Source organism: Triticum dicoccoides, chromosome 3A (genome assembly GCF_002162155.2).
Source record: "Triticum dicoccoides isolate Atlit2015 ecotype Zavitan chromosome 3A, WEW_v2.0, whole genome shotgun sequence".
NCBI classification, from domain to species: domain Eukaryota; kingdom Viridiplantae; phylum Streptophyta; class Magnoliopsida; order Poales; family Poaceae; genus Triticum; species Triticum dicoccoides.
Window position 1 is genome coordinate 526,499,858 of NC_041384.1, and position 11,074 is coordinate 526,510,931.

The window sequence follows — 11,074 nt, forward strand, 5'->3', positions numbered from 1 at the left end:
TAATGGTATAAAACTGACGAATGAGAAGTTGATGGTGATCGCGACCGAATCGCGTAGTTAGCAGAGCTGAGAAGGATTTCCAATCGAAGCTATTGAGCTTCTTTTGGACAGATTGTAACCAAATGGCCGCGGCCCCTAAGAAGTTGAGGGCGGTCATGGGAACCCAGAAGGATTTGTGAATGCCAACATGGAAAAATATTGCTCACACATCGTTTTCCACATGTTCGGGTTCTCGCCCGAAAATTGAGAAAACGAAATGGAAGGGTGGGCTTGTCCCAATCCCGCAAGCATCTGGCTAGCATGTGCAAAAGGGGAAGATAAGAGCTCGATCTGACCGTTCGCCGGGAGTGGCGGCGGCGTCTGGAACGACACCGCCCCCCGCTGTAGATGGAAATCGCCTTGGTCCTTAGATCCTTGAGGGGTGTCCTCATCGCCTCCCGCCAGGCCCAATTTGTCGGTGGGCAACGCGGGCGGTGGCACCGTAGAGCGTAGCGGCGGCGCACCCCCGTTGGTGTCGGTGGTGGGGTTTGGGCGCGCTTGTTGCAAAGCGGTGACCGCGTTGCCCAGATCGGAGGCGCGGCGCTCCAGATCCGGCCGCCAGGCGACGAGATCATCGAGACGGGAGGTGACCACGGTGAGAGCCACGATATTGGCTTGTATCGTCGCCATGAGCTTGTCGAGATAAGCCTTCGCTGCTGGATCCATGGCTTCGACGATGTGGCGGCTGTGACGAATCCCTCTTGTCTCGATGAGATGAGCCAGATCGGGCGGAGGGAAGAGTGGATTTCTGGCGACTGATACCATATCTTAGGGACAAGCAAGGGGAAGGATCGATCTAGTATTTCTCTCGGTGGCAATATAGTCGGGATATAAGTTTGATTACAAGAATGGATCGGTAAAGGAAGAACCAGGGGTTCGTGATCCACTGGATGAAGGGAAAGCTGTGAGCAGTGCCTCGAGTAGTAGAAGCTGTTGGGCTGGGCTGGTTGTGCCATTCTGGGCCGAAGTAGCGCCGGTTGCTGCGTCGGGCGCGGCTGGGCCGAGCCCGGTCCTTGTTGGCAGGTGGGGCCAAGCCGCCAGGGCGCTAACAGGGATCGTCGCCGGTGACCACGAGGCCAAATCCTATTCGGCGCCTTAAGCGCCGAATATAGTGTATTTGGTACAGGGCGCACACCCCTCCTGTATGCTTAGTTTTATAGTGGGCCCATTCCACTTTCTTTTGTTCTGTTTTTCTGTTTCTGTAAACTGCAAAAAGCGAGTGCGAGCCAGGGTTCGAACCCGCGATGCTCTTCCTACAAGTGGGACGCCAGAACCACCAGACCAACTACCTTCGAGAGTTTACGTTGTGGGTTGTTTTGCCTTTGGTTCTTTTTTTCTTCTTTTATCAAATTCGTGAAAAACAATTGCGAAAGAAATTCATGAATTTTTTCTTGAAAGTAGATGAACTATTTTCAAAATCCATGAACTTTTAAAAAATTGTGAACTTTTTTCTTCAAAGTAGATGAACTTTTTTTCAAAGTAGCGGTTTTTTAAAATTGATGAACCTTTTTTTAAACTCGATGAACTTTTTCAAAATATTGTGAACTTCTTCCCAAAATCGCTGAACTTTTTTTCAAAGTCATGAACTTTTTTTGAAAATCGGTGAACTTTTTTCAAATTCATGAACTTTTTTATAAGTTTGATGAACTTTTTTCTAAAATCAGTGAACTTTTTAGAATCCGTGAGAATTTTATTTTCGAATTCTTTTTCTGAAATTTCAAAAAAAAAATCTCAAAAGTCAATCACCAACGGTTGACCGAATCTACCACTACCAGTCAACCACGACGGTCGAGCAGGAAAGGCAGGGAAGCGCGCATCGTACGCGAGCTCGTCGGCTTGTTGTTGGGCCGGCCCACGTAGCCAAGCGCACGGGCGCTGGTTTCCTCTGCGGGCGCATAAGGCGCCAGCGAGGAGCACTCGACCACGAGTCCACGACGAGGCAGCTAAGGCCATGCTCGAATGAACCATTTTGTCACGAAAGCTCGAATTCTAACTTTCAGCCCATTTTGCTCGAAAAAAAACTTTGGGCCCATTCATGTTTTTTTAGATGATTGGGCCCATTCATGTATCCTTTCGGAACCGAGTGCTGGGCTTGGTTGTTGTACCAACTGCGTCCGGCCCACCGTCAAACGGAGCTGGGCTTGGGCAATCCACAGTTCCACACTCCACCAGTCCAGTCCAGGCGTGCGCCCGGCACGGACCCCGACCCGGCACGGGGCACCCCACACTGCACACCACGAGCCGCGTCCGACTGCGAGAGAGAGCTCGGAGAAGGCAACGCCCAATCGCCCACGCTTCCACCTCCCCCTCCACGAGGCAAGGAAGGAAACCCTAGGCAACGACCATGGCGCTGCTCCCGCGCACGGCCCGGCTGGCCCTCCTCTCCGCGTCGCCGCGGACCTACTCCGCCGCCGCCGCGGCGGGCGCCTCGCCCACCCCACCGGCGCCGTACGCGGGCGTGCCTCCGCCGGCGGCGGGGTCCAAGGCGGCCGAGTTCGTCGTCTCCAAGGTGGACGACCTCATGAACTGGGCGCGCCGGGGCTCGATCTGGCCCATGACCTTCGGGCTGGCCTGCTGCGCCGTCGAGATGATGCACGCCGGCGCGGCCCGCTACGACTTCGACCGATTCGGCGTCATCTTCCGCCCGTCCCCGCGCCAGTCCGACTGCATGATTGTCGCCGGCACGCTCACCAACAAGATGGCGCCCGCCCTCCGCAAGTCGGTACCAAACTCCCTCCTCCGTTGCCGCTCAGATTTCCCATGCATGCGCTTAGATCTCGGAAGGGATTTAATTAGAAATCAATTGAATCGGATAGAAGTTCTGGCTCAAATATTTATTGAATTCGCTGTTTGTGAGGATCTTCTCATCGGCACAGACCACGAATGTGAATGTTATCCACGTTCTAGTGTACAAAGTTCTTGTTCCCCATTTTCGAATTTGATTTCGAAACCCGCCACAAAATGAACACCAGCTCGTACTAACTCCATTTTCCCCATCTATGTATTTGATTTGAAGACCTGCTAGAAACAACACCAACTCTGATCGTTAGAATGCGTGGTTTGCATAACGGGACCACTTCAGGGGATGAAACACAGAAATGCTTACATTCCAGCATCAATATTGCTAAATACCATCAATACATCATGACTACAAGCCTGCCTACTGCATATTGCTAAAACTAGAGCCTGTGATGAACACCATAATTTAAGTAGATTTCAATTGAATCTGAAAGAAGTTCTTGCTCAAACCTTTGTGGGCATCTTCCCGCAGGCACAGACTACTAATGTGATTTCTATGCTCTAATAGTGTACGGAGTTGACGTTCGCCATTTTAAATTTTGATTTGGAAACATGTCACAGAATGAACAACAGCTCGTCCTAAGTCCTTTTTCCTAATCTGTGTATTTGATTTGGAGACCTGTCAGAAACAACGCCAACTCTGATCGCTGGAATGTTTGGTTTGTGTAAATGGACCACTTCAGAGGATGGAACACAGAAATGCTTATACATTTCAGCATCCCTAGTGCTAAGCACTATCAATACATCATGACTGCAAGCATGTTGTCTGCATATCGCTAAAAGCAGAAGTCTGCGACGAACACCATAATTTAATTGAAGTATCCTCCCTGTATGGCTGAAGAGATTTCACAACATAAGTTGTTTTTATGTTTAGGTTGGGCCAATCCCATGATTAGTTCTTAGGCTCTTAGACTATTGATTACTCAATCTTACAAGTGAAGAAGCATTTGCTGACTTGTTAGATAGAGTGTGAACATAGGTTATTTAGGCTTGCTAAGTTTCAATATCCTATTTCCTGTGATAATGTGCTGCTGTTAATATCCAAATATTTCTGTATTTCAACACAATTAGTATCAAAAAGGAAGAAAACATGCACAGGCTACTATATATATGCATGAACTTGCTTAGCCAAGAGATTGGAACATAAAGGAATTTAAATCTAACCATTTTTGTAACCAATTGATGTGCTTCTGTGTCACCTTAAGAATTATCACATTGTAAGTAGTTTAGCACATTGACACAGTTGTCAAAGTATAACTTCTCAGAAAAACATGCTGTTTCAAACAAAAGCAATTTTACCAAGTGCTAGAAGCTCCCACCCTAGGTGAGGTCTGGGGAAGGGTTACACGAGGCAACTCTTTCCCCTGCACAGTGCAATGCAGAGAGGCTGTGTTGAACCCAGGACCTCTTTACACGAGGCAACTTCACCACTGTGCCAGACCTGTCCGTCAAACAAAAGCAATTGTATATAATGATTATATATTTCATGATCAATTTAGTAATATCAATTTGATATTATTCATATTGGTAATTTGTTACATAGTGATGATCAAAAACTGCTTACATTATCGGAGGAAGTATATGATTGTGACATGTGAATGTCTCGGTCTATGTTTTTAAGGCGTCGCCTAGGTGACGCTTAGGCGTAAGAGGGCAATGCCAAGGCGTCGTCCTCGCCTTAGTTTTCTGTCTAAGGCGTCCGAGGGTTGTTGAGGCGTCCAGGGCGTCGCCTAGGCGGAGAAGGCGTCGCTTTGGCCGATTCTGGACGCCCTGGACATGTGTGGGTAGGTCGAGCGTGAATCAGAAACTGGCGGCGTGAGAAAGAGAAATTGGCGGGGATGGAAGAGAAATTGGGCGGGAGAGAGAGGGTAAACAGAGGCGGGAGGAAGAGGGAAACACACCTGGGACACCAATCGAGGGGAAAAGAGAGAGGAGCTCTCTCCTCCCACGCCGCCGGCCTAGATCCGCTCCTCCTCCGCCGGCCTCTCCCTCTCCGGCCAAGCTCCTCCTCCGCCGGCCCTTCCCCTCTCCGGCCAAGATCCTCCTCCGCTGGCCCTCCCCCTCTCCGGCCAAGCTCCCCCTCTACTCATGGCTGCCATATTTACCTCGCGCTTTGAGCGCCTAGGCGGTGAGGCGCCCCCCAGCGCCTTAAAGCGCCTGGACGCCTTAAAAACATAGGTCTCGGTTTACATGGAAATGAGTGTGTTGTTGGTTTCATCCCCTAGGAACAAAGCTAGATTTATCTTCCCTCCGTTCCATAATTTGAACTAAAACCACGACAAGAATTATGGAACGGAGGGAATACTTAGCTTCTTAGTATGGTCCATGCTTCTCCTTTTGGAGACGTTTCTGTACTTGAGAAGAATTGGTGAACGTCTTCTGACTGTAGCAATCAATATTCAGGATGGTTTGCTTTAAGGTCACAATCTCATTGTCTTTTTCTAATGCTCATGTTATTGTAACTTCCTCTGCAGGGTTTATGACCAGATGCCCGAGCCTCGATGGGTCATATCGATGGGCAGCTGTGCCAACGGTGGTGGATACTACCACTACTCCTACTCTGTTGTGCGTGGATGCGACCGCATTGTTCCGGTGGATATCTACGTCCCTGGATGCCCCCCAACCGCTGAGGCCCTACTATACGGTGTTCTCCAGCTCCAGAAGAAGATCAACAGGCGCAAGGATTTCCTTCACTGGTGGACCAAGTGAAGCGCCGTTTGTTACTGTTCTGGCTTGTTATATTTGTTTTTGATTCTACACTGAAATAAGGACGTTGTGCTCGGACGTGCAAAATTTGCTGTTGTTTGTGCCTGGTTGGATGTATGCCCGGGCTGTGCTGATGAGCATGGACTCGTGTACTTGGTGTTGCTGTAACTGCTTTTGCTCTACATATTGTAATACACCTTTATGACTTCGTTCTTGTATGATGCAAATTTGCTACAGTGTACTTGGTGTTGCTGTAACTGCTTTTGCTCTACATATTGTAATACACCTTTATGACTTCGTTCTTGTATGATGCAAATTTGCTACAGTATATGTGGTAAGCAATTCAAACTATTTTAAAATAAAATTAAAAAAATTGCTACTGTACATGTTTATGTCATCATGATTTGCACACAATTGTTATCTTATCTGCTACTCCCTCCGTCCGGAAATAGTTGTCATCAAAAAGAATAAAAGGGAATGTATCTAGATGTATTTTAGTTCTAGATACATCTCTTTTCATCTATTTTGGTGACAACTATTTTCGGACGGAGGAGTACAAACTTTCAAGGACTCTAAATCTTGTGCTGCAAGTATTTATTTACCATAGGCGGTTGTAAACTTACCAATCGTACGCTTAATGGGATCTACACTTGTTTTTTTTTTTTTTTTGCGGGAAACGGGATCTACTTGTGCAAAGCGCCCCTATAGAACACATCCCGTCGGCCCTTACGGCTCTGCCTGCGTTACGCCTTCTAGAATCTCTTCGGCTCCGTCCTCCAAACCCCCTCACCAAGAAAGCAGAGGTGAACCAACCAGCGAAACCGTCATCAAATTGGTCGCGAGTTTGCGTGCCGATCTACCTCTAACCTTCTCCTCCGCATTGCACCTGCGAACGGCGGGCAGATCCATGGCGGCGCTGGCGTCAAGGATGGCGCTGCAGTCCAGGGCGGCGTTGGCCTCGAGGATGGCGCAGCTGCAGTCCAAGGCGGCCGAGGCGACGAGGTTCGCGGCCAAGCACGGGGGTGCGCTGCAGTCCGAGGCGGCAAGCTTCGCGGCCAAGCACGGGGCCACTCTGCAGTCCAAGGCGTCCGAGGCGGCAAGCTTCGCGGCCAAGCACGGGGGCGCGCTGCAGTCCAAGGCGTCCGAGGCGGCAAGCATCGCGGCCAAGCACGGGGCCACGCTGCAGTCCAAGGCGTCCAAGGCGGCGAGCTTCGCGGCCAAGCAAGGGAGCGCGATGCAGTCCAAGGCGGCCGAGGCGGCGAGCTCCGCGGCCAAGCAAGGGCGCGAGTACCACAAGACGCTCATGGAGAGGAACAGGCAGTACGTCGTCGACCCGCCCACCGTCGAAAAGTGCCAGGAGCTCTCCAAGCAGCTCTTCTACACCCGCCTCGCCAGGTCCGTACGATCCCTAGCCCCTACCATCCATCTCTCCTGTGCTCCTGCATCATAGATTGTTTCCTGATGTTGATCTGCCAGATGATGTGCCTACTAGCTTGTGATTCAGTTGCAGCTTCCGATTCAGTTGCGATAAGTAGTTAACGTTACGCCTTTGTAGGGTTCATTGGTGCTTGTTTGGTCTGGGTATGCCAATTTCGATTTGTCAGCTTGCGTGCCACGGATGGTGTATTGTGGGTTTTTCTTGTTGCAGCTTGCGAGGTTTAGTGGTCGGATGGGGGAATTGGGGATGCAAAAGGGCTCTAGCTGATGGTTTGCCGTATAGCCATGGACTCTATATAGCTTGGTTTGGGCACCCTGAAATAAAGTTAACTGTTTCTTGTTTGTTTTTATTTTTACTAGTAGCAAGGTTTCAAGAACCAAAATCCAAAAGGGAGTTTCAGGCTTTGTAGCGAAATCCTATTGTCGCCTTGCGTCCAGGCAGCCATGATGCTCTCTCTTGAAAATGGACTACAACAAATTTTACGGCCCGCCTAGTTGTTATCCCTTGTGTGCTGATTTGTATCACTCAAGATATTGAGGATTCAGGTTTTCTAACCAATGTAAATTCTAGCTTGTGTGAGGTTTCAACTAGAGGCTACTTGTGAACACCACCTTAATTAAGAATAGAGTAGGAGTCTTTCATTTCAGATTATCTTTCCTTTTGATTGATCATATGGCTTCTACTGGATGGATGTTCATTAACTATGCGGGGTGTCTTAATGCTGAATGAAATCTGCTTTATTTATAAAATACTTCAGTTGGGTTTGCTGCCTTGTCTATTGGGAATCGCACTGCTTGGTCATGTCAGTTTATATTGAGCTTATATGGAATTATGGATAGCACATTACATGCATAACTTTGAAGTTCTTATGGTTGGGTGATAATCTTTTACAGTTGGTTGTCACCTCCTAAGTATTAGAGTTAGGAGGTGGCAACATTAGTTTGATCTCGGTCTTTTGTTTCGAACCTGTCCAAGCCCGCAAGGACGTGCAAGATAAACTATGAATTGTTAGAATTTGATTCCTTGATGAAGAAACAATATCGTAAATATGACACAATGTTCATGAGTTCCACTCTGGATTAGACTGTAGGGATCCTGGATTCTTTATGATGTTGGTTTATGCATATTGGTATTCTGGGTTATGTCTGGTTTCTGCATCTGGGTTATTTGTATGTCCGTTCCTATTTAACCATTTAACTGTATGACAACTGGTTCGAAACAAAAACAATTTTGCTAAAGCACATCTAGATATGTCATAAGTATTGCACATCTAACTTCTATGTCATTGATCTTATGTTGAGATTCATGTGGATATTTTTTTTCTTTTTTTTTCTCTTTCTGCATGATTCTATCATTTAGATGTGCAATAACTAGAGCACATCTAGATGTGCCCTAGGACAATTTAACAGGCGTACTTCATTTATGGTGCTGTAATCACTTATCAGAAGTTTGATATATTTACTGATGGAGGACACGTTTGTTGCAGCATTCCTGGCCGTTACGAGGCTTTCTGGAAAGAGGTTGATGCTGTAAAGCTCTTGCTGAAAAACAGAAAGGACCTGAAGGCTGAGCAAGCCGGGGTTGCCGCATTGTTTGGCATTGAGTTGTATGCATGGCTTCGTGCCGGTGAGTTTATTGGTAGAGGATTTACCCTCACAGGTTGATCGCTGACGTCTAGCATGAGCGCACATTATTAGTCTACATACATTTGCCGTCTAGCTATGAGCGTACATTGTTAGTCTACATTTGCCATCGGATACAGTGTTCGTTGATCGAAAGTTTGTGCTTTTCTAGTTTGTTCTTGCCCCTCTGCTTTGTAAAATGTGTCCTCTTTGTCGATTACTAGTGTGGGATATCCGATAGATTGGAATTCCCTGAGATGGCCGTGTGTTTCTTTGGAGCTCTTTGATAGGTCATGCGCGCGGTGTACTTCACGTGAGCAGTAAAACAGAGATCTGACCAAAGGGAAGCGGGTAGTAACTGAACATATCGTATTTTTTCATTCGAGTATCTATTAAAAATGAGGACAAGCCAACTCCCGGCTAGTTAAACTTAAAGTCGAACTCCCGGCTAGTTAAACTTAAAGTCGATGGTTGGCTTCAGTCACGTTCCAATGGAGCAACTTGCCAGTTATCATGAAAACAGAGTGCTCATATTTTCAAGGGCGCTTATAGGTCCCGGCGCACCGGTCGAACAGTTGGGTCGGTCAAGCCTCAGCCATTCGATACATACTTTCCTAACCGTTTGATTGCTTTGTTTTAAAAGTCAAACACACACAGAAAATAAAGGAAAAAAGGCAGCGTGCGCACATGCCAGATCCCGTGCGCTCGCCGGCCGCCCGCGCTTGTCCTCGTCTTCCCGTGCTTGCTTGCCACCCTTGCTACCATGCCAGTCACCCGCGCTCGCCTGTCGCTCGTGCACATCACTTCTTGGTTGCCTTTGCTCGCTATGGTTGCAAATCGAACACAGGAGGGTTCCCAGCGTGCTGTCATCATGGTTGCAGCGCCCCGTCTCCGGCTCGCCGCCGTTGTCGACTTACACCGCCATGTCTAGCAAGAAAAAGCTACAAAAACTCCAGTGTTGGGTTGAAGCAAAAAAGATTTGTCGGTTCCAGCAAAAATAATGACGGTGCCAGCAAAAATCTCAGCAACAGAAAAATTTCAGTAGTCGATTTGTAGCAAACAAATTAGCTAGTTTCAGCAAAAAGAAACGCTGGTTCGGACAAAAAATCCTGTTGCTTCGAACAACTTTTTGCTGGTTCCAGCAAATTACATGATGCCGTGATGCGTGTCATGTAATTGAGAACATTGGTTGTAGCAAAAACTCAAACGGCGGTAGCAAAAAAAGTGATGCACTGGTTCCATCAAAACAACATGGTAGCAAAAAAATGATTGGTTCCAGCAAAAAACCAAAGATGGTAGTAGCAAAATTGTACGCTGGTTGTACCAAAAACAAATGACATGGTAGCAAAAATTTGGCTTGGTTCCATAAAAAACGAACATGGTGATAGCAAAATAATTGATTGGTTCCAGCAAAAATTGAAGATAGTGGTAGCAAAATTGTACACTGGTTGTACCAAAAAGCAAATGACATGGCAGCAAGAATTTGGATGGTTCCATCAAAAAACAAACATGGTGGTAGCAAAATATTACACTAGTTCCAGCAAAAGGCAAGGGCGTCGGAAGCAAAAATTGGGGCTGCTTCCAAGAAAAGAAAGGCCGGATCTCCATCACTTGTCGCCGTGGTTGCAACGCCCCAACGCTAGCCGCCGCGGCTCTCCATCACTTGTCGCCGCCATCGACATCAAAAGGTGGGTATTGGTTTGAAGCATTGGTCGCTGGTGGGGAGTGAGGGGGCGGGGTGGGGGCAGCCTGTAACACCCCGGATATGATTTACCCAATATGTACTCCAACCCTTGCCGTTTCCGGCGTTAAGTTATTTTATTTTCTCGGGTTCGGGTTTTTTGTCTCCGTGTGTTGTTGTCGTTGTCATACATCTCATATCATGTTATCATGTGCATTGCATTTGCATACGTGTTCATCTCATGCATTCGAGCATTTTCCCCGTTGTCCGTTTTGCATTCCGGCACTCCGTTCTCCTCCGGTGGTCATTTCTACCTTTCTTTTGTGTGTGGGGATTAAACATTTCCGGATTGGACCGAGACTTGCCAAGCGGCCTTGGTTTACTACCGGTAGACCGCCTGTCAAGTTTCGTACCATTTGGACTTCGTTTGATGCTCCAACGGTTAACCGAGGGACCGAGAAGGCCTCGTGTGTGTTGCAGCCCAGCACCCCTCCAAGTTGGACCAAAACCCACCAAAACCCTCTCCATCATCTAGAGCGTTCGATCACGATCGCGTGGCCGAAAACCGCACCTCATTTCGACACTCCTAGCTCCCTCTACCTCTATATAAAGACCCCCTCCTCAAAATTCCGGATCTCCCCTTCCAAACCCTAAAAAAATCATCATCGCGCGCCGCCGGACAGAGCCGCCACCGACGGACACGTCCGGATCCGCCCGCCGCCGCCATGTGGCGCTCCGCCACTCGCCCGCCGAGCCGCCCCACTTCGCTGGCCCGCTCGGCCCGGGGAG

At 48.1% G+C, this 11,074-nt stretch overlaps 2 protein-coding genes across 2 annotated transcripts; both read left to right on the forward strand.

The window, feature by feature from the left end:
- Positions 1–2,268: 2,268 nt before the first annotated feature.
- On the forward strand, positions 2,269–5,851 carry LOC119268985 (NADH-quinone oxidoreductase subunit B 1-like). The gene is made up of 2 exons (XM_037550712.1): positions 2,269–2,757; positions 5,313–5,851. The coding sequence occupies exons 1-2, from the start codon at positions 2,384–2,386 to the stop codon at positions 5,545–5,547; spliced, it is 609 nt and encodes a 202-aa protein (XP_037406609.1). The 5' UTR covers positions 2,269–2,383; the 3' UTR covers positions 5,548–5,851.
- Positions 5,852–6,278: 427 nt separating this feature from the next.
- On the forward strand, positions 6,279–8,860 carry LOC119271990. Its single transcript, XM_037553603.1, has 2 exons — positions 6,279–6,939; positions 8,469–8,860. The coding sequence occupies exons 1-2, from the start codon at positions 6,452–6,454 to the stop codon at positions 8,644–8,646; spliced, it is 666 nt and encodes a 221-aa protein (XP_037409500.1). The 5' UTR covers positions 6,279–6,451; the 3' UTR covers positions 8,647–8,860.
- Positions 8,861–11,074: the final 2,214 nt, after the last annotated feature.